This window comes from Tenrec ecaudatus, chromosome 13 (genome assembly GCF_050624435.1).
Source record: "Tenrec ecaudatus isolate mTenEca1 chromosome 13, mTenEca1.hap1, whole genome shotgun sequence".
NCBI classification, from domain to species: domain Eukaryota; kingdom Metazoa; phylum Chordata; class Mammalia; order Afrosoricida; family Tenrecidae; genus Tenrec; species Tenrec ecaudatus.
The window spans coordinates 137,041,002-137,064,047 of NC_134542.1; the positions used below are offsets into that span (position 1 = coordinate 137,041,002).

The 23,046-nt window shown below is 44.7% G+C and overlaps 1 protein-coding gene across 1 annotated transcript in view; it reads right to left on the bottom strand.

The window, feature by feature from the left end:
- NCKAP5 (NCK associated protein 5) overlaps positions 1-23,046 on the bottom strand; it is a 965,306-nt gene that overhangs the window by 480,425 nt on the left and 461,835 nt on the right. Inside the window, exon 4 of the mRNA XM_075529168.1 lies at positions 296-429. Within this exon, the coding sequence (XP_075385283.1) occupies positions 296-429 (134 nt within the window). The remainder of the gene's footprint in view (positions 1-295; positions 430-23,046) is intronic.

Sequence of the window (23,046 nt, forward strand, 5' to 3'; positions counted from 1 at the left end):
TCCAAGGACATCTACAGGCCACGAAGCCACTGAAACTCCCAGGCAGACTCACTCGGAAGCCAGTGCAGAAGAAAAGCCAACCCGCTTCAATAAAGCCCAGCCTGGGTCAAAGACAAAGTTTCCGGAAAGAGGTCTAACTGCCACTGGGAGACTTGACCATAAAAGAAGGGCTAAATGGTTGGGAAATTAGCTTGTCAGAAAAAAAAGAATCTGCAAACTGGAAATCCCATCGTAAGTGTCATTGGTGCCTGGAGAGATGCGCCTCGTGAGGCATGTGCTCATTTCATGGCTGTACCTGGAAAACTGCTGCTGCAGGTCATGCATCTGAACCCGGTTGCGCTCAGACTCCAAGGTCACCTCTTGCAACCGCTGCTCACTTTGAAGACGCAAGTGTCTCTCTTCTTCCAACTCATGTATCAGCTTCTCGTGCTGGAAGAGACACGGGGGGATGGGCTTGAGACATTCTTGCATATTATGGCATCAGTAGTCATGCTGTTGCTCAGAAAGTGCTGACTTGGGGTGGGTGGATAATCATTCATTTCATCTGGATAAAAATCCCATCAGGTAGGTTCTGTTATTAATTTTTCATTCTAGAAAAGGACTGACCCAGAGGATTGCAAATAACTCACCAACAATCCCAAAGTGGTGAACCCATCCAGAAGTAACACACACACACACACACACACACACACACACACACACACACACAGGTCTGGACATCTGTTTCCATCAAGGTCACAGCCAAGAAGACCCTGTGAAGCCATGCCACTCTGTGCCGAATGGGCTGCCATGTGCTGAATCGACTCCTCAGCTATGGGTTTGTGTTATGTTGTGTAGTTTTGTTTTGTTGTTATAAACAAGGAAACCTAGGGCCAGCGGGGTCTGGGGGCTAGTTGATGTGTCTTCGGAGTTTGTACAGTTGGACTGAATTAGTTGGCTCCCTGGGAAGGACAGTAACCCAATAATGCTATCAGATACACAGCCATGCATCTACTGCCGAATCAGTACGGCTGGTTCCAAAGTATAACATCTCTTCAAACCTTGGTGCAAGCTTTAAAGGATTCATTACTGTCTTGATGGAAGAGCCAGGCAGTTTAAGCGAATTAAACCATGGAGCTGATGGAAACAAGGTTAAAGAATTAATTTTCATCTGGCAAGTTGGCTTTTCACAGATAAAAATAGGCCGAGTCACCTACTTTATTCATAATCCCCCAAACCAGCTCATCTCCCGAATGGGAATCAAGGAATAAAAGTGGGACTCGCTGGCCCAGAAGAGATGGTTCAGCAAAGAATCGTGCCTGGTTTAAGAAAGAGTCCACACCACCAATCGCCCTGCTATTAGCCAAGCTATTACGTTTGGGTTTTTATTTTGTTGTCAAGGCTTGATTTTCCTCTTTAATGCACGCCATGTTGCCATGGTTACTGTGGTTACTAAAATGTAGCCTTTTGTACACTGGATCGCGATAACTGGATAGAAACCAAAGATGCAATACTTGATCATGAGGGGCATCCAGTCCTAAAGGGTGAGAGAGGTCGTTGGGGGACAGACGGGAAGGGAGACTGGAGGCTCCGAGCCTCAGGCACTGTGCACGTGGACCATGGAGTGTCCAGGCTGAGGGCTCATGTTGTGAGAGTCAGCTTGGTTTTCTCCCTCTTCTTTTCATCGGGCTCACATCACTACCCCAGGAGTGCGGACACTGACCAAGGCTGAGCTGAAGCAGTGACGGCAAACACATGCTCCCCCCAAATTTGTCTGCCGTGTTCCATGGCTCCCTTCATAGACTCGGATTCTACTCTATCAAATAGCAGGGCTGCATCTGGTAAGAACAAAGTGGTGGGCAGCAGCTGACTGCCTCGGGCTTCAGAAGGAAGAAGGGAATCAGATTCAACATCAGCCCAAGACCAGATCCGACATACCTCTCACCTCCAACCTTATTTGGCAGCTTCAACGCGGACAGTCCCTCCCAAAGCACTCTCTGCTTCTTGCTGGCATCAAAATGTCATTGGAACGACTGCACAGGGCTCACAGACCATATCACAACTATGGGGTTTCCTGAGACAGTGAATGAGCCACAATTCAGGATCATTAATGATCAGGATATAGTTCTTCTGTCGGGCCAGGCTCTTTTCAACTATGCTCAGGAGCAAAACTCTTTTTGGTTCAGCCCCAAGGGAACTTGGCCTTTGCCCTGATGAGGAAATGTACAACAATCTTCTAGTATGGCTGATAAATGCCCAAAGGTCACTGGCACGCTGTCCTAAGCCTTGGCCTGATGTCCTCGGCACTCTCCTTAGGTCAGCAAATCTAGCTCCCTAACTTAAGTGCCTGGAGGCAGCCTACACTGCATAGACCCTACTACTGCACGTCCCCAATGCCATCTCATACTAGAGCCTACTGCTGCAAGTCCCCCATGCCATCTCATACTAGAGCCTACTGCTACAAGTCCCCCATGCCATCTCATACTAGAGCCTACTGCTCAGAGTCCCCCATGCCATCTCGTACTAGAGCCTACTTCTCAGAGTCCCCCATGCCATCTCATACTAGAGCCTACTGCTGCAAGTCCCCCATGCCATCTCATACTAGAGCCTACTGCTCAGAGTCCCCCCTGCTGTCTCGTACTAGAGCCTACTGCTCTAAGTCCCCCATGCTGTCTCACTTTAGAGCTTACTGGTCAAAGTCTCCCATGCCATCTCATACTAGAGCCTACTGCTCAAAACACTCACAACTGAGTCAGATAATCTTCTCTTACACAGACCCTTCACGAACAGAGGTAATACACCCTTATCTGCCTGGTCCCATCTGGTCACTGGGGTGGGGGTGGGGGTTAAGTTTACAATGGCTATTGCTAAAAGAGTCCTATCAAGTACATAACTGCACCCCCAGTCTGATTGCTCCTGAACAAAAGCAGGCTCTAAGCAGGAGGGTTTCAGCTCTGGGCTTTTAGCTGCTCCCTGACTCTGAACTAAACCAACTATCTGAGAAATATCTTGAGTTGGGAGAGCACGCCACTGTTTGCACCATGGCTACACTTCCACGACTCTGAACAACTGAGCAATGTTGGTGTAGTCACTCCATTGAGTCAAGGTGAGGAGTGGGGCTTCCCAGATTCCTCCGTTAAAGAAGGGGCGCTCTGGGACTATTTTGTGACTCCAAGCCACCGGGTGTGTGTGTAGGTGTGTGTGTGTGTTTTCTACTTGCTTAAAAATAATTTTAATCTCTTTCAAAGCAATATACAAGAAATCTGTGAGTCTAATGAAGTTTTGTTCTTGCATAGGATGGTTTCCATCCCAACAAACACTAGGTGGACACAGAAACCTGCCCCGATCCCAAATACAGCCACACACAGCTCAAGAAGACGAAACCATGACGGGAGTTCACTGTGTTTCCGTGTGTGTGTGTGTGTGTGTGTGTGTGTGTGTGTGTGTGTGTGTGTGTGTTTGTGTTAGAGGCCACATCTATCTGAGCTTACAACTTTCTTTCCAGTTTCAAGTAATCTGTATCCCAATCCGAGTCTTTATTCTACCAAATCATCTTGTCAATGCTTCAGAGATACCTGCCATGAACAGACCTTAACCTGATTCCAAATAAGTCAACCTCTCTCTGATTAAACTTTCAAAGAAGAAGATCCTATCATTTCCAGGGGCAATCCATTTTATTTCTTTATACCTGTCCCTTATACAGTTCTAAGACTTGCTTAAATCCCTTCAGTATCTAAAGGCCATTTCTATGTGCATGGTTCCAAGAAATGGAGGAAACCCTGTTTAAATTCGCGCATTATGCCCCGATTTAATTGAGAATCCACAGGGAAAAGAAACATTGAGTACACTGACATGGACTCACTGAGGCAATTGGTCAGCGCTGGAGACCAGCAGGGAACCAACGTCAGTAGACTTACACATCTGCAGCGAAGGCAGGCACTACACAAATGATCACACAAGTAAACATGTCGCTACAAATGGATGGGAAATCACACAGAGGCAAGAAGTGGATTCTGATGGGGTTCGAAGATCACCCTGAGAAAGCAGGCATTCAATTGAGTCCTTTTAGGCAACTAGAAGTTACCACATTAAGGGGGGTGGGATGGAGGGGGACAATTCTCCAAGCCTAGTTAAGTGGCAAGTCGGCAGAGTCCTTTGGCACTAAAGAGAGCTTAGGGAGGCTGAAGCCTGAACAGCAAGGGGATGGGAGTGGCAAGTGGCATGGGTGGAAAGGGGTCCGGGCTGGGAACACAGGGACCACTGAGCTCACAGGAAGAACTGCGGCAGTTTCCCAAATAAAAAGGAAAGTTTTCACTAAGATTTAAGCAAATGACTGACATGCATGTCAGTCACTTGTTACATCTTAGTAAACTCTTGCAAAGGCAGTTTGACCACTCTGCAGGAAGGGCTGAATTAAAGAAGCTGCCTGGCATAACGGAAAAGCATTTCAAGAGAAACCAGTGGAGGCCACAGCATCTAGTCCAAACGGCACCGGTGATTAGTCTCGAGGGCTTGGACAAGCCACATCACTGAAAGCCTACATGTTGGAGGTCAGTTTCCCTTGCAGCTTGGGAAGCGTGAAATCTCCCATGCCAGCCAACATCCCAGTATTCCTGTGACGACTGAGCACATTAATGCAAGGAACAGTATTTCGAAACCAGTAAACCCCATGCTAAAATAAATTAGAGCTAACAGAAATAACTAAGCATATACTGCCTAAGGTCTGCTCATCTATTGAGGTAGATAGTTTATTGTGCCAATCTGGCTGATAAACACAAGTGGGGTTAATTGAAGGGCAGAGGGAGAAATGGCTCAGTGAGCCTCACCTTTCTAGTTCTAGGGTCTCTTGCTTGCTGATGGTTGGACCAGGGTGCAGCTGCCTTAGAAGTTCCCTGCTTTAGCCGGCAAGGCTCACTTCCTGCAAGACCTCCCTGAGGAGAAGCCACATGGACCTACCCCGATGCAGTCCTGGAGCAGCCGCGTGGAGACCCCTGCCAGTGCTGATATGCTTACACATTCACTGATTTGGTTTTCCTCCTGCAGTCGGCATCATTGCATCTGTTTTTGTGAGATGGAGGAAGACTCTTGGATTGGTGTTGGACATATGGGTTAATGTTGGACTTGTGGGCTTGGGCAGCAGTGGGTTGGGATGTTTTCTTGATGCGCACTTACCCATTATATAAAACTCTCTCTTATACATGAGTTTCTGTTGATTTGTTTCTCTAAAGTACCAAGACCAACACAGCTATCTTCAGTAAATTCTACAAAACCCAGCAGATTCTAAATGTGTAGACTACCTGACAAGTATGTGTGGTACATATATTTCCTTGGGGGAAAAAACACTAAAAAATGAGATTAAATCATAGTATGGATAGAAAGTGCAGATTTTTCTATGTAAGACCTGAGAGACTAAATTAGTCACCTATAGCAGCTAGAATGTCTATAATCCTGTGGTTGGACTTGCTCAACGACATGCGTGTTTAAACCCAGCACCTTGCATGATTTTAAACAGATGGCTCGCTGTGTGTGCTGTGCCAAATATTCAGAGGAACGTTCGAATATGAGCACTTGATTTGTTCACATATGGAAAGTCAGGAAATACCTCTATCCTAGATTTAATTCTATTTTGCGACTTTTGACATATCACAGAGTGATGACACTGGCTAAGTTAATTAAAGAAGACTTGAAGAATTTTGAAAAGAACAAGATGTCTCCTGTACTTCACGCAGGAGCTCTCCAGGGCTACTGCACTCGGTCGTGGTGGGTCAGGGAAGGGAAGGGAACTTGTGTTAGTGTGGGTACTTCAGAGAAACAAACCCCCAGAAACTCACGTATAAGAGAGATTTTATGTAAAGGTTAAGTGTGCATCAAGAGAACATCCCAACCCAGTGCTGCCCAAGCCCACAACTCCAACATTAGTCCATGTGTCCAACACCAATCCACAAAGTCCTCCTCCATCTCACAAAACACACACTATGATGCCAACTGCAGGAGGAAAGCCGAGTCAGTGAATGTGTAAGCATCTCAGCACTGGCAGGGGGGTCTCCACATGGCTGCTCCAGCACCCAGGACTGCATCAAGGTAGGTCCATGTGGCTTCTCCTTGGGGAGGTCTTGCAGAAAGTAAGCCTTGCCAGCTGAAGCAGGGAACTGCTAAGGCAGTTGCACCCTGGTCCGACCGTCACAAAGCAAAAGAACCAAGAACTAGAAAGGAGAGGCTTTCCCTCCTTTTTTATCCCTCTGCCCTTCAATGAACCCCACTTGTGTTTATCAACCAGGTTGGCACAATAAACTAACTCAGCACTTTTCCAGAAAAGAGGGGTGCCTTGCATACACTTGCCAAGCACTCTGGGTTACTCCTGCAGAGATCGTATCATGAGGTTTAGCTCATCTTGATGTATTCTGTGCAGGCTTGGATGCAGAAAACTTAGAATGTTATTCACTCTGTTTTCTCTGTTAAAAGGTCCCCTGAAATGTGTTCAAGTTGTAATATTAACCTTCCTGCTGACTATTTTTATGATCAAAGAACCCTGGGCAAAACGACAAACACTGCTGGATAATAAAAGGCTCTTAAAGATAGTAAGACATGAGCAGAGACCATTAAAGGCGGCCACAGGGATTGAAGGATATTGCTGAGCACTGATGGGAACATATGACAAGTGGGCTGCGGCCACCAAGCAAAATAGAGAGTAAAGGGGATTGTAACTCATTGCTGACCAGTCCAGAGCACAGTTGTACTTTCCTGCCAAATGTTGCTGACTGGTCACAAGTTAACTCCTGTTTGCAATCACATCAGTTTAAGCCTGAAAGCATGCGAGGTCTTTCTAGGACAGTTTTGGCTTGAAATAGTAGTCAGCAAAATGTCCGATTCATTTGAAAAGATGATAAACGCATAAAGCATGACATTTAGGCTCAGTGGTCATTGTTGAGTTGCAGCAGCTACACCACTGCCTTTATTAATGAGTGTCCAGGCAGTCCCACATGGCGCCATGTGTTCACCCACATTAATTTCCAATGTATACGGTTCATCTCAAGAATGACACAGAGACCCAGAACCGCCATTTTCAGTCTCCTGCAATCTATTGATATTTTACAACTGGCCAACTTTTTCTTTTTCTTCACAAATTCATAAGCCAAATACACCTCAAGAGCAAAATTTGACTCTAATATTTACATGAAGGAGTCGTGGCGATGCAGGGATTCAAGAACTTGCTGGAAACCAAAATGCTGAAAGTTTGCACCCACCTGCCTCTCTGTAGGAAAACGATGTAGCCTTCTCCTTCCATAAAACTTCACAGCTTTGGAAACCCGATGGGCCAGTTCTACTCTGTCCTACAAGGTTACGCACAGTTGGAATTAACTTGAAGGCACTGGGTTTGGTTTATTTTCATAAAATCAACTTTTAAATGAAAAATTGCATATTAACAAATTTCTATCCACTCATTGTAAAATGAGTTGATAGATTATGAGATCATTATTATACCTAATTGCAGCCTCATTTTCACTTTTTGCACAAATTACAATATATACTTCCCCGTAAAGCTCCCTGAATTAAATATCCCCATTAGTTATGAGAGATCCAATTCTTCTGGAAGCAGAGAACAGATAAGGAACTTAGAATTGATTAAAAAAAACCAACCCATAGTGTTGCCTGTAACAGAAGAATCGGCATCAGATTCTGAGATGCTAGGATAGAAACAGCCCAGGAGCCCAGGAGATATCTGCAATGCTGATAACATCGCCCCAAAGAGACAAAGTTTTCATTCTGAAAAAAAGATACTGGGCTTGGTTGAAAAAATATATATGCAAAGAGGGAGGAAAGGGGGAAAGAGGGAAATGAAGGAGAGGACAAGGGCAGCGGGGGGGCGGGGGAGGTGGGGGGGCAGATTTCCTGGGCAAAGATGCTGGGAGCTTGCCCCTTGGGTGGATCTGAAAATCATCCTCAAGGCTAGACAGAAGCTCTGTGAATGAAGTGTCTGCCGCGTGTGACTGTCCCCACACATGGTTTTGGGTGGGAGGGACAACGATGATGTTCTACGCTTCTTACTGAGCAAAGAAATAGAGACGTACACTTTATGGAAGGAATATTTTCAGAACGGGTTGTACCGAAAAACACCACAAAACGAAGGCTTAACATGCCAAGCTTAATCTGGATTGTAAAGTTATTTTGGAAAAAATAACAACAGATTACAGTATGTTACCAAAATGAAAACTGAGTAGCCTTGTGTGTATAGCCAAGGTTCTTTATTGCTTATCAACTAGGGCTACAACTGAAGAACAAAACAGCAATATTGCATTCACAATATACAGTGATGTAATTTTTATTTTATTATCACTGCGGGGGTGGGGTAGAGGTGGAAATCAGGTAGAAAGTTACAAACTGGCCACCTCCCATATTTCTTAACAGTTGAGGTGTCTTAATTTTCAGTTTGATCATTATTCTAGAAGAGAAAGCATAAGACTAACAGTCAAAGTAATCTCTTTGGCTCTGCCATTAACTTTCTGGGCAGGCGTTGGAAGGAAACTTATCCTCTCAGCACCCCACTCGCAATCTTTAAGGTCTCATTCCAGTCTCCTATTTTCTAACTCTATCAAACGAACCAAAACCACACCCAGGAAACCCGATCACTAATGCTCTTAAGGGTGTGAAAGCAGCATCCTCAGAGCTGGCCCAGCTGCAGGCCCATGAATGCAAGTCAAGGTCACCTTGTTCTTCTGAGCTAAGTCAGACACGCCTCTGATCACCACCCTTTGTACCAAATCTGACACCCCTCTCTCTGCATTCTCAACTGATCATCTGGGAGTGATCATCCATTACAAGGGCCACAGAAAACGCACATGCCATCTCTACCGTGGCTTAGTAAGGAAGAAACACAGCACCACTTGAAATCAGGATCAACAGGCTATAAATTCAAGATCAGTATCAGGAACATACTTACAGGCAAAAATCTACCTTCTTCGGTAGAGGACAGCTCAGTTCTTTTTGGTGTGGGTCTCTCTTAGCTCCACTTGAACTTGTCACCATGAGCTCTGCCACTGGGCCCCACAGGGCCTGAAACTTGCCCTTTTTCCCTCTCCACTACTTCTGTCTTTCATTTCCTGCTGCTTCTGTTCTTGCTTCCTTCTGTCTCCAAAACATCTGTGTGGTTGGCTGTCGGCAACATTTCAAGGCCTGGGACCTCCACCAAGACCAAGAACTGACTTGCACTCCTCTCAGTAGGCCACAGACACCTCATTTGCATACAGGCAGGATAAGGCTACGATTCACCTTATTTGCATATATTACAGACCAATTTCAAGTACCAATCACAAAGTAGCCTACAGCTTAGGTTCAGACAAAAAGTATCACGGCCACGTTGTTTACAGTTTACCCAGAAAAGTCAGTCACTCTAAATTCAAGTAGCAAGCCCTCAGGGATAGAAAACTAAGGTAAATGTATTCCTCGGGCCTCTGGGTACAATCTCTCAAGCTGGTTTTCCAACAAACCAAAGCCACATAAAGGAACTCATTTCACTGTAAAACATATTGTCTGAAGGATGGTATGTGCTGTAAATGAACCTATGTTGGGGACACCTCCTGGTATGGATCTCATCTGACAATGAATAAGGGGACTGGCAGCCTTTGTATAAATAAGTGAGTGGGTGGTGCCCTCTATGTCAGGAGTATGTAAATCAAGAAGTTAGGCTGAAAGCGTACTTAAAAGGCTTTCTGGGCTAGTATGTACCCAGCAAGGCGATGACACAGGACCTTACCCACAGCTGGAATAACTTTAATTTGATACCCAAAGAATCGCAGTTCTCAGCCGATTTCCAAGGAGAATGACAGAAAGTCAATGATGCTTCAGCAGGATAATTCTTCCTTAAGGAGGACTCAAGAATTGAGACTACAGTAACCAGGACACGATGACTGCGTCTTTTTTAATTTTAATTCAGGGTGTTCAAACTTTATTTTGAAAGGAGTCTGTGGGTATTTTCTTATTTTTTCCCAAGACAAAATTTCATTTATTTGTAATTAGAAATAAATATTTCACAATATATAATTCCATATTGTTTTTGTGATGAATAACTTTGCTTTAATTACATTCAATTTGTTTTGTTTCTGTTTTTAAATCATTTATTGGGACTCATACAACTCTTATCAATCCATACATATATCAATTGTGTAAAGCACATTTGCACATTCGCTGCCCTCATCATTCTCAAGACACTTGCTCTCCACTTAAGCCCTAAGCATCAGCTCCTCATTTTCCCCCTCCCTCCCTGGTCCCCTCTCCCTCAGGAACCTTTGATAATTTATAAATTATTATTTTGTCATATCTTACACTGTCCGATGTCTCCCTTCACCTGTTTTTCTGTTGTCTGTTTCCCAGGGAGGAGGTTATATGTAGATCCCTGTAATCGGTTCCCCCTTTCCAACCCACCCTCTCTCCACCCTCCTGGTATCACCACTCTCACCACTGGTCCTGAAAGGTTCATCTCTCCTGGATTCCCTGTGTTTCCAGTTCCTGTCTGTACCAGTGTACATCCTCTGGTCTAGCCAGATTTGTAAGGTAGAATTGGGATTATGATAGTGGGGAGGATGAAGCATTTAGGAATTAGAGGAAAATTCTATGTTTCATCATTGCTACACTGCACCCAAACTGGCTTGTCTCCTCAGGGAAGTCCAGTTGTCTACAGATGGGTCTTGGGTCCCCACTCTGCACTCCCCCTCATTCACAATGATTTGATTTTTTGTTCTTTGATGCCTGATACCTGATCCCTTCAACACCTCGTGATCGCCCAGGCTGGTGTGCTTCTTCCATGTGGGCTTTCCTGCTTCTGAGCTAGATGGCCACTTGTTTACTTTAAAGCCTTTAAGACCCCAGACACTGTATCTTTTGATAGCCAGGCACCATCAGCTTTCTTTACCACATTTGCTTATGTACCCATTTGTTTTCAGCGATCATGTTGGGAATAACATATTCTTGCACTGAGGAGTACTTGAGTGGAGGCTTGAGTCCATCTGCTAGCTTAATACTAAAACTATAAATATATGCTCATAGACCTATTTCCCCTTCCTCATATATAAATATATTTACATATGTACATGTCTTTATTTAGACCTCTATATATGCCCTTTGCCTCCTAGCTCTTTCCTCTATTTCCTTTTACTTTCCTCTTGTCCAAATATCACCCTCAGTCTTCATTTGGGTTTCAGTAATTCCTCTCAGTGGTTACATTACCCGTGATCACGCCCTACCAGGCCTCCTACACCCTCCTCACCACCGATTGGGATCACTTGTTGCTCCCTTGTCCCTGGGTTTGTGATGATTATCATTCACTAGCAGTGTCTCCTTGAGTCGGAAACGGTCTTCCCTCAGTATCTTCTGTATTTCCACTAACTTTCAGGCTTTCACAAGCTTCTCAACACACACACACACACACACATGCACACACACACTCCTCTGTCATGGAATATCTGATTATTTGGAGACTGATCATGTAAAGTAAGACACTTAAAATAAAACAAGTAGGCAGTAAATTGGTGTAGGTAGCTTTCCAATCCAGACACACTCTTCTCCTTGACCACAATTTTCCCCCAAAGTTGTCCTGTTTAAAAGACACAGTTTCCAACTATTGCTTAGAAAACAAGCTTCATTTACTTGACCAATGGGTCCTTTTATAAGAAGCCAATGACTCATTTTTATCCTCTGGTCACAGATCTTTCTCTGTTGTCATGTTAATTGATCACCATTAACAGCAACTATTAATTATTCTATCCCTTGGGGATTTTCAGAAGTCAATTTTATTAAGTGCCTTCAACTTGACTAAAGGCTTATGCCTTCTTTCATTCTCTGTAAGCACAGTGTGCTTCGTACAGAAGGAAGCCACCTTTCAATTCCTTTAGGATTTTAACTTTCAGTTTTCCTTCTTGAATGATTTATGATCTGATATACTTGTAACCTAGTCCATTCGTACCCCACTAGACCCCCCCATTCCCTTGCCCTTACCTAATAATGACTGTAAAATGAGCTGATCTCCAGTTGATTGGATGTCCATTTCCAACGATTTTCTTGCTTCTTACTATATAGGATTCCAAGATGTTTTATCTTCGTTCCAATCTTGAACTTGAGCTATCTTTGCTGATAGACACATGCTTCCTCTGTCTACTCAGCCCTCACATTTCTCCTCCTTCACTGTCCACACAGTCAGTGGGCTAGCTCATACTTTGGTGCTCAGATATATTCAAACTAGTTTCTTTTATGTTATATAATGCATCACTGCAGATTTCACAAATACAATTAACATCCCCTGCCTCTTCAAAAAGCACACCTTTCTTTAAGTAAGAATAAGCCTTAGTAGTTGGTAAAACAAAAACCCTCTTAGAAGATGATTAGCACATTGCTGAGCCTCCAGAAGTATTCAGTAAATAGTTGTTGCATTAAACTGGGGCCTGACCACCTATTTCTTGGTTTGCCTCACTTGGCGAGAGCTCTAAGCTTACACAGTGTGTGTTAAGGACAACCTCTTCCTGGTGATCCTGATTCTGAGGAGAATGTCAGAAGATCTTTATTTCTTTCACTTTTATTAGCCTTTATTTTAAGCTTAATTTACTCCTGAGCCATAAGTTTTGTTTCTTCGGTTTCTTATGGGATAGCCTTTTCTTCTGTCCACCCTCCTCATCTGGCGTTGGAACAATGTGTTACTTCAGTGTGATCACCTCACTGTGGCCAGGGGTTGATCCCACCATGAGCTCTGCATGTCCTGCTGAGCATCTCTGGGGGTTTTGTTTACCTGCATGTGCGCAATGACAAAAGAATCCACATCCAATTCTTGAAATCCAGCATTTTTTAGCATATGCAGCAAAAATATAGCGCTCTTTTTGGGCCACTGACCCTGGGTCCAACCCCACTCTGCAGCCTGGTCACACCTACCAACTCCACCATTGTAATGTTGGAAGGGCACACATGGCTTCTGCCAAGTGACATTTTTCAAATACTTGAAATGCGAACCCTTGGTGCCCTGGGCAAATTCATGGATGTTCTTAAAGTGGACCCGGAGACTCAATATCTGTGTTGAGTGAGTAGCGGCCCTTTTGGCGGATTCCGTCAGGATGCTGTGCTGAGGATGAGGAGATGGTCTTTGGCGCAGAGAAACCAGACACACTTCCCCGTGTCTTCCAAGTGCCTTCCCTCCCCTCGGGCGTGAACTTGGCGTGACAACTGCTGGCAGATGATCATCCCAAAGTTAGCGTTCCCACCCCTGGTCTGCTGAGCCACTTTCACTTTTTAACCATTATGACAAGAACATCCCTTTCTGGAGAGATTGGCAAGCACTGCCCCACACAGCACTTAAAATTCTATTTTTGAAAATAGCGCACTGGACTCTTTTGTTTCTTTTCAACCAACTAGATTCTTAGAAGGTAAAAAAAAAAGCCCACTCACACTGTTTTCCCCATGACTGGAATTCCTTAGATTTCTGTCGCTATGCAGTGAATAAGTGTAATTATGTGTGTGTGAAATGAAGAGCATTTGCTATGGTAATTATTCACTCCCCTAAAACAGCAGAATAATTACAATGTCAACAACAGACTATGCAAGGTGCCACTGCAGCTTGTACTTTCAATATGACAGGGAGATGGCTGCCAGGACCTCGGGAATTAATATTAATTTTTGACAAATACTTTTTAATCATTTGGAAGCACACTCGAGTGCCATCATCTGTCCCAGTGATGAGGGGAAGTCTCTGGAATAGTTCACAAATGAAGTGCTACGAACACCTGCCCAGGCGGCGCCCACCGCTCACTGTACATGGCAGACGAGGTTGGAAACCTGGGAGTTGGGAACAGCATGGTTTTTCAGTTTGCCTTGTTCTTGTTAGCAAACACCAAAACTCCTGCCTTCTCTCATCCATTAAAAGGTCAAGTGGAATATTCAAAGCTCAATGTGGAACTAATCACAAGCTTTGGTTCAATGAGTTAGTGTTTCATCTCATATCATTAACAAAGGTAGGAGACAATGCAATTTTTTTTTACATTATTGAATAATTGGAGTTTGTTATTTCTCAGAGGTCAGGTTAAACAGAACTCTCGTTTTTATGGGGGAAATCATTAAAGACCGATCACTGAGCTGAATGGGCACAGTTAATCTATGGACAGGGAAAAGGGCATGCAGCCTGTTAAAGACAGACCTGACTACCTGGTTAAGCGTGTACTTGGCCCTCGGCGCATCACAGGAGAGCTTTCAGAGAATCACAGTACGCTGCGAAGTGGGCAAGGATCTGAAGAAGCTCACGGGGCACAAATAAGACCCCAGAGTGCCAGAGACACCCCTAAACCCAAACCAGTTGCTGTGGGAGTGATCCCCATCGTGGCACCTCCGCGTCCCTCAGAAGAGAGTTGTGGTCCAACGGGTTGCAGTCACTGCGCGCTTTCAGAAGCAGGTCGCCCTTCTCCCCAGGGGCCTCCAGGTGGACTGTCACCCGTGCCAGCCAGAGCCTCCAATGGGCATTAGCCTCCCGTTGGGTCTTCGCCTGACCCGGGCCTGAACACAGGAAAGCTGACTGTGGAAATGCCCCTCATCGGACTAGAGAGCATTTGGATGCACTTGTTTTAAGTCAGCACCAGAAACTCTATCCTCAGCTGAGCTTTCTTGTCTCTTCCCCTTTCCCCGCCTTGTCACACTTGACGGAGCACAAACAACCAGAGCTACGGTTCCATCCAGAGGAACACAGTACTAAAGCTTCCTGCTCTTTCGATGGCTCTCATAGCCAAGGAGAAATGCCAAAAACTAGACGCGAAAAGGTGCTCAAATCACCAAGTCTACGTAAGGCGTTAAAAGGAACTAGGATGCACACGGTGACCGTCGCTCTGGGCCACTGTGCAGCAGGCAGGTTGAGCTTCGTCTCGGAAGGCTCCCCTCGGTCACTGCCATGCAGCACCTGGACCATGAGATTTATGGCGGCAACTTTTTACCTTCGTTTGCAGCATACTCTTCTTTTCCATATAAACTGTTGGGTGTAAGCTCAAAAGTGACCCCCCCTCCAAGAATATAGAAAAGCCGCTGGCAGGAATTTGCAACACTTTTATGATTTATATAACATCGTTTCGAAAATGGAGTTCGGGGGTAGTGCAATCAGTGTGCGAGGCTGCTAACAGAAAGGTTGGGGACTGTTAGCCATTTCCTTCTCTTTGAGACTAGCTACTACTACTTAGTGCCCGTGGTTATCTCAATGTTCTCCCCCATTTCTGTGATTGAGCAAAGGCAGGCGTAATTTTAAAAGAGGTCTTCAGGTTTGTCTCTTAAGAAAATCCCTTTTCCCTTTCTAACTTAGGTGCTGCAGAAGAAAGACCTGGTGGTCTAATTCTAAAATTAGCTGTTGAACACTTCACAGAGCACCGTTCTCCTCTGACACACGTGGGTTTGCAGGGGTCATAAAGGACTTGAGAGCCATCAGCATCATTGTGTTAGTCCGGGTACTTTAGAGAAACAAATCCACAGAAAATCATGTATAAGAGAGAATTTTCTATAAAGGTTAAGTGCGCATCAAGAAAACATCCCAATCCAATGCTGCCCACAAGTCCAACATTAACCCATTAACCCAAATGTCCAACACCAATCCACAAAGTCCTCCTCCATCTCACAAAACACACACAGTGATGCCAACTGCAGGAGGAAAGCTGAGTCAGGGAATGTGTAAGCATCTCAGCACTGGCAGGGCTCTCCAAAAGGCTGCTCCAGCACTCAGGGCTGCATCGGGGTAGGTCCGTGTGGCTTTTCCTCAGGGATGTCTTGCAGGAAGTGAGCCTTGCCAGCTGAAGCAGGGAACTGACTAAGGCAGCGGCACCCTGGTCCGACCATCAGAGAGCAAGAGACCCGAGAACTAGAAAGGCGAGGTTTACCGAGCCATTTCACTCTCCGCCCTACAATTAACCCCACATGTGTTTATTGCCCAGGTTGGTACAATAAACTAACTACCTCAATCATGTATGTTTGATTTCCTCCAAAAGCCAAACTCACTGTCATGGAGTCAATTCTGACTCATAGCGACCCTGTAGGACAGAGTAGACCTGCACCCATGAGATGCTAAGACTGTAAGTACTTATGAGAATAGAAAGCCCCTTTGTTCTCCACAGAGGGGCTCGGGGTTTCGAACTTCGGGACTTATCGATCACAGCCCAATGCCTAACTACTAGGTCCCCAGGGTCCCGCACCTTTAAAAACATTTGCTTTTCCAGGAAGCAATGTGAGTAAAAGCTAAGCTTATTATTCTGTCTTAACTAATGTGAAATATGGTTCCTTCACTTCCACAGGAAAAGGATACTGGCTCATTGCTCCATTGATAGATTTTTCTATATAGGATAAATATCCCAGTATACTGGACAGATCTGATTAGAGAGAGGGGACTGCCAAAATGTGTGGTCAGGCAGAACAGGTGTGCCTTTACACAGACAGCTCTGCCACCCAGCCATACAGAAATGGCAAACAATATGGGTATAGAAATATAGAAATCCCTAACATGGGTCCTCAAAACTTTTTAAACAAGGGGCCAGTTCACTGTCCTTAAGACCCGTTGGGGGGTCCAAAATATAGTTTAAAAAAAACTACGAACAAATTCCTATGCACACTGCACATATTTTATTTTGAAGTAAAAAAACACCCAGCAGGCGGGGTGGTGGTGGTGGTGGGGAGAGAACACCAGGCAGGCCGGGTAAGTGTCCTTGGCAGGCTGTATGTGGCCCCTGGGCCATAGTTTGAGGACCCCTGGCTAGACTGTGGCTCCCGCCCCTCAGGGCAGGAGGATTTGCAAAGGGTTCATAATTATGTTGACACTGTCAATGCTGGGGTCACTGCTAGAGCAACTGGTGATGGGTGGTAGTTTCTATTGAGTAAATCAAAGTCCAACTTCTTTCATCCAGGGAGTCATTGACTTCTTTAGGCAAAAAGGTACCCTATATATTCGTGTATAAGCCAAGTCTTTCAGCACATTTGTAATGCAGTTTTTGTGGCAAAATGAGGTAACCAGGTGATATTCAGGTTGGCTTATACTTGAGTATGTACAGTACTTCTGCCTCAGAAGACTGTGGTCGCCTGGCAGGAAGACCCCCCGCTTGGCTGTGCTGCAGCCCCACAAGGTGGGGGTGGGGGGGTTAACCAGGAAGCCTGTGTCCATTTAAATTTCACTTCCTTTTTCCCAGAGAAAGTACTCCAGTAATCAGGAAGGTAGCTTTCAGCACAAAGAAAGCAAAAGGAAATAAAGGCAAGAGGGAAAAAAAAGAAAGCATTTTCCTGGCATCAAAAGAATGAGAATGCTTTGGGCAGGCCCTGTGCACGAGATGGTCCATGAACCCCAGTTACCCCAGGCCAGAGGCATCACCTCTACACCCATTATTTTGAAGATCCAGACTCTCGGTACATAACGACAGAGACTCGGGTTGAACCCAGCCAGGCTGACTGCAGAAACCACTGAGCACGTGGCCTTCCCTGAAAAGTATGAAGAGTTTCTTGCCTGGGCTAATTATCTTTCACTTGTTAGATACCATGGCGCATAACAGAATTTCAGCCATGATCTTGAAGCTGGTCCATGCTGGGGAGGCCGAGGAAGAGACAACAGCAGAGAGCAAGAGATGGTATTTGCCTTAAATAATATTATAATATGGCTGAGGCAAAATTATATATAAAGCAACGTGTTGACAAAGTAGAACTGTTGAGAAGAAGAGTTGGCAAGCTTCTATTAAAAACACAGATTTAAGTGCTACAGGTTTGGTGGACTGAAAAATCTTTGTTAACTCTCTTTGGCATTGCAGGGGAAGAGGGAGACCATAAAAGCATATATATCAACAAGTGTGTGTAGCTATGCTTCCATTTAAATCCACCCCCCCCCCAAAAAAAAAACAATAACACCAGCAACAAACTTAGTACTGTGGACACCGTGCCCACTCACAGCACCCCTGTGGCACAGGGTAGAACTGCCCTGCAAATTGCCTAGACTGTACTTCTCTGCAGAGAAGGCTCTTTCTTCCCCAGAGAGGCTGGTGGTTTCAAACTGCTGGCCTCGAGGGCCAAACCACTGTGCCTACAGGGCTCCTCCACGCTCCATTCTAACTAGTTAGAAATAAAGGTTGGAATCGAGCAAGCCATCGTTTGCAGACGCCTAATCCATTTTACTAGTAACTGCCTCACAGAAAGCGATCAATTCTAATCATTCATTTCCCAGGAGGTGCTATTTCCTTCATCCACAAGGTAGAAGCTCCCCAAATCCCCGGTACTGGAACGACCTTATTACTGAGCAGCCAAATACCGTACACACTCGAGAATAAGCCGACCCAAATATCAGCCGAGGCACCTGATTTTACCACAGAAACTGCATCAACAATGTGCTGAAAAACTCAGCTTATACTCGAGTATATACGGTACAGCTGATACACTTTCCACAAAATTAAAAATATATGTTGTAACCACTGCCGATCATGAAAACCTTTGGAGTTTGCATTTTCCAGAATGGATGGCCTTTTCATCAGGCCTGGAATTCACTTCATACCCGTGCTTGCCGATGTGCCATGAGCATCTCTGACCCGTCTCAGCTTGGCTACATCTCCAGAAATGGCATCTGTTTTCAGTTACATGCCAAATTCTATGTCACCCTTCGGTGTTTCACCGTCAGTCCGAGGGTCTTCGCACTCTTAGCTGGGAATAGACTCTCAGAGAGGAGACAGCGTCTGCAGTCTGCTGCCGCCAGGGTTGGTTGGTCTTAGAGATGATTCAAGTTACTTTAATTCACCAGCAATTCAATGGGCCTCCTAATGTCATGTCAAATTAATCTCGGGATTAAAACTAATTTTCTATATTAGCCATAACATACATTGGTACTGAGTTATATGGATACAAATGGTATAGTTCTTTAATGCATACTTCAAAAGCCTAAGAGGTTGAATGTTGACAAGTATAAATATGAAATTTTTATATCATATCTTCTCAGATATGAAATATATTTAAAAATCTAACCACTCATTAAAAAATAAACAACTCAGTGTATAGAAGACTCATTGATGTACAGATTATGGGGAATAATGTAAAAAATACCTCTCTACATCTCTGACAAAAAATAATCTTTAATGCGTGCTAAAGTGAAGAGGGTAGTGGTGGTTCAGTGACAGATTTATCACCTTCTATGAAGGTTACAAAAATAAAAATACTACTACGCTATACAGGCGCATCTTTATGGGATCATACAACTCCACCTCTGCCCTGTGGTACTGCTGGTGGATCTGAATCGCCAACCCTGTCGTCAGCAATCTGTGTTAGGCCGAGTTGACTAGAGGAACAAATCCAGTGACACTCTTATATGCGTAAGACAGAGATTTGTACCAAGAAGCTTTATATATCAGGAAAACATCTCAGCCCAGTCCTACTCAAGTCCATAAATCCGATACGTCCATAAGTCCCTCTATATGCACATAGTCCCATGCAATGATGCAGAATGCAGGTATATCACAGGATAGTGGGTGCAAAGTCTTGTGGATCCAGTGACAGTAGACACATCTCCGGGGATATGGAGGCTATCAGGGTGAGCCAGCAGGAAGGTGAAGGCAGGGAGAAGGCAGGAGACTCCCAACCCTCCTCATGAGAAGGCCAGGCCCACACAGAATCACCATCAGGCTGTGACCCGATGGACAGGTGGGATACCACCACTACACTATTATATATCTTCAATTTGATGTGAAATTATGTAACTCCCACACAATCCAACAATTCCCAGCCCATGGATCTTAGGCACAGCTACCGCTTAGCCACCACAGGAGACTTGTATGTTGCTATGATGTTTAATACATTTAGGCAGAGTTCTCAGAATAAGACAGATTACGAAGATAGGCCTGAGGACCTACTTCCAGAACTCAGCTAATAGAAAGTTCTTTGACCACAACAGTCCATCTGCAAAGGTCAGTGGGATATGCAGTGTGGCCTTCTACTGGGTAGGAGGTACCTGGGGGGGCATAGGCCAATTAACAACAGCTCACAAGAACACATGTCAAATAACTCAAAGACCCAACATAGCCAGTAATTCAGTGTCCCACTTCACAGCATCTGAGTGGGCTTAAAGGCAGAAGAGTCAATCGGCCAGCTGACGTTTGTGGCATGCAATTTTGACCCTCTCTCTCTTGTGCATGATTTCACTCTGCAGATTGTGTGTTTAGTTCACATTTTAAAGACTTTAACATTTTGGACATCCTTCTGTCTGATACTCATTGACTGCTGTTCCACTAAATATTTTCCACTTTGTAATCAATGCTTCCTCCTGCACACACCCAAGCACGGACAAACCTGGCTGCGGCACCCTGCAGCTGGCTGTAGAGTGGGCAGCACGGGCACTGCAGTCCCCAAGAAGGACAGCAGGTCTCATGGACTCGGGGCTTAGCGCACTTTCTGCAGCCACCGTCCAGCTGAACTATTCCACTGTGACAAGACTTTAGGAAATTAGACAACAACTGAACCATAGCTTCCCGAGAATAACAATTAATATGCATTTGTCCTTTATGACCGCTTCTGACCACCGGAACCACACGGCTCGTGCTCACTGTTACATCTTCTCTCTGGTGACGGAGCTACTACAAGCAGTGACTGGAGCAGAACCAGGGACAAACTGTGAACAGTTTTGTACTTCAGGAGACGACAGCTCCTGGGCAATTTTAAATGGCATCACTGCATTTTTAAATGAAGTTGTATTTTTAAAGGCATCGGACGGTTTTATGAAAGGGATAGAGTAATGACGAGATGTTTTGTTTTATTGGCTCCACTTTGTGAACCCCGGGTCTTTCACAAGAATTTATCTTCGACTTATTAACTCATCACCTGATTCACTCTTACCACAACGTCCCATGGGAAGCCAGGGTGGCTGGGAGCCTTGGGCAACAAGCAATGCACAGCTGACTGCCACTGAAATACAGTCTATCCCTTTCCCTCCAACACTAATTCACTCAAATGCCAAGCGCCTCTTTCTCTCAATATGTGTCCAGTGGTCTGGAAAAATGCTAAGGCAAGTGAAGAAACATAAACTCCAACACTTCCAAATGCAATAAACAGAAAAACAAACCGTCAAGTGCCTGCTTCGTACACAGACTGTGGCCTTTTCTGGCGCTGGTCTACATGTTTATTACGTAAGAAGAACCCAGAGAACAAGGCCTGGAAGCCATCTGAACCTTGCATGCGCTTGCCCGTGACAAACGGCAACAAGGAAATTTCCAATTTTTATTAGCAGAGGGTGAGCTTTCCTGCCAAGAGAGATGATTTTGAATTCCAGCAGAGCCATTCAATGAACCAACCCAAAGCTTTTCAAAAGATGTTTCTGTTTCTTAACCCAAGATTGCATTCTTATGCCGCAGCTCGAAATTGCCACCAAGTGGACGGGTCAGGCTGTAGCTATGTACCACACACAGCTGCTTCTAGCTTGCAGAAGACTGAGCGAATCACGGTAGGCGGCCCTTACTCGTGCACTTCCTATGCACAAGGTCCTCTAGATACGGAAGATGAAATACATTCTGATCATAGCGAGAAGGCTCAACTCTTTGATTATCCCTACACCTCACCACCAGTGCCAATCAATGTGTGCTAGGCGTCAGTGTGTAAGTGACTTCGTTCAGCTCTTTTAATCCATAAGGACAGGAGACCCTACTGACACTCGGGTGGCTGATAACAAGGACACCTCCTGCTTGGAGAAGGTATGCTTCTTGCCTACAGCTGTCTAATTAGGCAAACAAGAAGCTCTAGAACATATAGAAATAGAGTAACTTCTAAAACCACTGATAGCATTCAAGACCCCCATAAACTGGAGGTGATGGGGACACCCTTTTCATCATCTTTCACAAAGATACTGCTCTGGAGGTAATAATTTTTTATTTACAACTCAAGGGAGGCCAGCCAAGCACACGTGTGGGGCACGTCTGCATTCTCCTGGCTCATACGCAATCCTTTCCTGGACTGGCACACATGACCTACGATGCAGTCAAGCTTATTGTATGAGAAAGCCCAGAGGATGGGAACCAATAAACATATTTGATGGGCCAATTAATGTAAGGCAATATCTAATTTATTCAGATCGCAGTTCCAAATCCCATTCAGAGGAAGCCCCGGCCTCTAGAATTATTTATCTTGCACCATAAAACCTATCTCCTCTTGCTGAAGCTTGGGCACCAAAGGGAGGGAAAGTAACTTTTAATGGGCACAGTTAGATCTTGAAATTTTTATCTGAACACCATAAAGCTTTTAAAAATGAATTTGCAAATGTAATTGAGCTTCTAATGGCTGCTACTGATAGTAATTAAAGAAATCTCATTTTCCTAAATTAAGCATAATGAAATGTTTTTCAAGATCAAATAAAACTAGAAAATGCTATCTGGGTGATAGAATTTGCCTCCCAAAGCGGTGTTCCGGAGTTTGCAGAGAAGCCTCCGTTGCCAGCCAAAGCCTATGGCTTGTGGAGTTGCGGGTAATGTGGAAGTCACATCAACGTTCATTGGCTGGTAACTGATCTGAAAATTGTGTACTGCACAGCTTTACAATGCTCTGCTGCCGGGAATGCCACGTCCCTTAAATCTTTCCCGCAGACACTTTTAAGAATTTTTTATTTAATGACACGTCGCCAGCAAGTCCTTAGCTCAACTTGTGTACTTCAAACTTAGTGCTTAGATTTACGTTACTTTTGCTTTCCCTAAAGGTCAAAAAATAGGGCTTGGGGGCCTTAGTGATCATCTGACTTGGGTGTCAGGAAGGAAGGAAGGAAGGAAGGGAGGGAGGGAGGGAGGGAGGGAGGGAGGAGGGGAGGAGAGGGAAGGAGGAAGGGAGAGAGGATTTCTTGATGGTTTAGAGGTGAAAAGTATACTTAGTCCCCCTTGTTATTTCTGCAGTTTTTTATCCTTGTATTCAAGAAGCTTTTTCTTCATAGTCGATCAAAATATTTTGTCTTAAAGCCTTATCTTATTATTTGGATTTCTGTGAATCTAAGAAGCCATTCGTCTCAAAAATAAAACACCAGTAATAAACACTTCATAAATGATTTATAAAAACACTTCTAGGAGAAAATAACCAGTTCAGCCT